At 36.3% G+C, this 3,453-nt stretch overlaps 1 protein-coding gene across 1 annotated transcript in view; it reads right to left on the reverse strand.

Annotated features, from left to right (window-relative positions):
* Positions 1-3,453, reverse strand: part of LOC102670932 (transcription factor SOX-5) — a gene marked incomplete at its 3' end in the record, with an annotated part of 50,387 nt that continues 46,934 nt past the window's right edge. Inside the window, 4 exon segments of the mRNA XM_031509543.1 lie at positions 1-146; positions 291-443; positions 592-639; positions 2,026-2,256. Of these exon segments, the coding sequence (XP_031365403.1) occupies positions 1-146; positions 291-443; positions 592-639; positions 2,026-2,256 (578 nt within the window).

Below are 3,453 nucleotides of genomic sequence, written 5' to 3' on the forward strand. Positions count from 1 at the left end.
CTTCTTCCCGTCCACGATGCAGGTGCGCTTGGGCCGCGGCCTGTACCTGTAGTCGGGGTGTTTCTCCATGTGCAGCTTCGACAATCGTGATTGCTCCTCGTAGTACGGCTGTTTCTCGGAATTCGACATCGCTTTCCATCGAGCTCCTGTTCGAAAGAATTGTGGAAAAAAAAATATAAAAAAAAAAATAAAAATAAGAGAGAGAAAGAAAGAAAATGATAAACTTTGCGCGATCGTTGGAGATAATTGATCGATAAAGGGAGGGGGGATTGACTCGAGGGATGACTTACCGAGTATCTTCGATATGTTCGAATTGTGCATGTCCGGGCAGGCTTTCAAAATTTTCCTACGCTCGTCCTTGGCCCACACCATGAACGCGTTCATAGGCCGCTTGATATGTGGCTTGTTCTCACCCTCCCTCTTCTGCTGTCTCACCATTTTAGCTGGACAGAGAGAAGACGTGTTAGATGTCGACGAGCCGGTGCCTGGCTCCCTCCCGTGAGAAGCGAATCTGATTTCGTGAGCATCACCTGGCGCTCTCGAAACAAAAGCGTGAACGTCAGCCCCGTGGCTCGTCAAAAGACTGCTTACCTTTTTCCGTTATGTCTTCCGGTACCTTGTAACCCGGCTCCCGCCACACTGTAATTTCAGAACATCGTAGCATGTTATAATTTGCAACAGCAAGTTTGAGCGGATTATGAGAAATCGTGTGAACGCAACACCATTTATCGAATACGGATACATTTTATCTTTTGTTATTATTATTATAAAAAAATATAGAATTATCGTATTTAAGGTTTTAGATACGTAATAGGTTAATAAAAAATAGATAAATAATGGAACAAGGAGAGAAAGAGAGAGAGAGAGAGAGAGAGAGAGAGAAACATCTTTTATTCATATAAATTCGTATAAATCTCTGTTTTCTCCGTAAACATTTGTGCATAAACTGTATCTCATCCGCGTAATTTGTATTTCAGCAATAATTAATGATATTAGGTAGTTGGTGCATGGACGAGTTGCTCGTCGACAGAGACCTACATTTTAAACGCTTCGTTACGTACAAATAAAGCGAGAATGAATGTATGCTTATCAGAAGAAAAAAATGTTTCTTTCATCTTTTATTATTATTATTATTATTATTATTATTATTATTTTACGCTTTATATTAACTTATAACGTCTGAGAATATAATCATTAATTTATATCTCTCCTCGTATAAGAAAATGAAAAGGTTATACGATAAATATAATACAGGGAATGGATCAAAATTGGAAGCGTGGAAAAAATAGAAACGTTCAATTTTATTCTATCCTAAGATTATAAAAAGATATTATAAAATTTTAATCAAGAGTTTAAAATAGCATCTATTTTTAATCACATTTATTAACGATGTGAGCGCGTCTTCGCGTTTTTTTTAACTTTTTAGCAAATCTAATGAATGGATTATTTAAAGACGTGAATGGAAACGACGTGAGGAAATTAAAATTGTATTTGGAAGAAAATAGAGCCTTAAAGGTGATTAATCATTGAAAGAATAATCGAAATTATTTTGTAGTTTACGTTAAATTTTGATTACACAGATTGATAATTGATAAATAATTTCAATATTAAAAAAAATATGTGTTCATAAGTATTTTCTCATAATTACAGTCATTAGAGGATCATTAGAATTCATATTAATCATCTACCAAGCGGAACATTAATAATCTTTAATTGTTTCCCTTTTCTTCATGAGATGCATCGTGCGTCACATTAAACTATTGCCAACGCATGCACGATAATAAAAATTCAATCTACGTTTTCAAATCTCCTAGAAATCTCTTATCTTTATACGTAGAATTTTCTCCTATTACGAAGAAGAAGAAATTCATAAAATTTTCTTTTTTTTTTTAGATAGACAGACATGCTTTCAAATTTTCGATCCATCCTTGCGTTGTAAAAATTGCTCGAAAAATTATTCGTTTTATGATAATAATATCGAACCATCGTCGACGATAAAATAAACTTTAGAGAAGAAATATTTACTGTGAGGTGTCGACAGGTAGTCCTGTTCCTCCTGTGCAGCCTCTTCCCGAGAACTTGAGTGCTTGAGACCCCCGGGTCGTTGAGTCTGCGGCGATGGAGGCATCGCGCCAGCACTCGGTGGTATCGCGTAAATGCTATGCATCGCGATGTGCTTCTCCATGGCGGCGACCGCGGCTGCTGCCACGGCACCCCCAGGTCCAGCCGCCTCGTCTTTGGCCATTACCTTGCCCACTGTAATGATAAATGCCAAAGGTAAGTAAGGGGCGGAGGAAAAATTACGAAGATCAATGTAATCGTACAAAGAGCAGCAATGATATATTGGAAAAAATGTCCTTGGTTGCTTCTTCAATGTGCTTGAAAAAACGTTGCGTAAGAGAAAATATTTTGTGGAAAATAATTTTCAAGATTTCAAAAGTTTAAAATTTATCCTGACTAACGTTATTTTTTTACGATTTTTGAAATGAAAGATCGTCAATTCTTGAAGATATATCTTTTTGCGAATTATAATAATTAGGAATGAATTGATTAATAGAAGTTTGATAAAAAAAAAATTGAAGAGGAGACGGCAAAAGGTCTCGGCGAAAAAAATGGGTTTATTATTCAGTGCATTATCCAGTATTCACTTGGAGATCTTGACGAGCTGATTGTTCATGATCTGATAATGATTACATGAAAAGCTCATTTTATAAACCTACAATTATATTTCTGAAAACCTGCAATTAATCTAATTTGGTTTTCAAGCAATACATTTACTTTCACGATTACGTGTAAATTTACACCTTTGTTCGTGATAACGAATGAATATTTATACGAATTTTGTTTCTCACTATAAGAATTTGTTTTAAATTCGTCTTTGACCTATATACATTTCATCCCATATATATATATATATTTTTTATCATTTTTTTACTTTCTTGATTTTAATTTCTCATTAAATATCTTTCTTCCAATCAACTTATACTTCTTATCATTTTCTGTGCTAATTACCGAATCAACTAAACAATGTTACAAAAACAACAATTCAACGCAGTCTTCGCGCTTTTTTTCGTATCGAGAAATCGAGGAAAAGAATTTATACAGAAGCAATCTAATATGAGGCGGTGACAGCTGCTCGGAATCCGCAGCCTCGTTTCCCCGCCTCTCTTTTCCTCCGTCCTCTCTCAATCTTTCTTCCATTTTGTTTCTCTATTTATTTATTTATTTCCTTTATCCTTTTTCCTTTTCTTTCTGCCTTTTCCCTTCCCCTCTATCCCCCTCCCCCCACATGTCTTTCCCCCTCGAGGATACAAGGTGCACCGGCTCTTATCTTAGAATCACGTTACGCGTCGTTGATTGTGCTTTAAACCGAAAGCAAAAACCGGCCGCGAAAGGAAACAGGTTTACTAAAGGAGGAGGGAAGAGAGGGGAGGGAAGGAGGGGGGGAGAGAG

This window comes from Apis dorsata, unplaced genomic scaffold, assembly GCF_000469605.1.
Source record: "Apis dorsata unplaced genomic scaffold, Apis dorsata 1.3 scaffold_162, whole genome shotgun sequence".
NCBI lineage: Eukaryota > Metazoa > Arthropoda > Insecta > Hymenoptera > Apidae > Apis > Apis dorsata.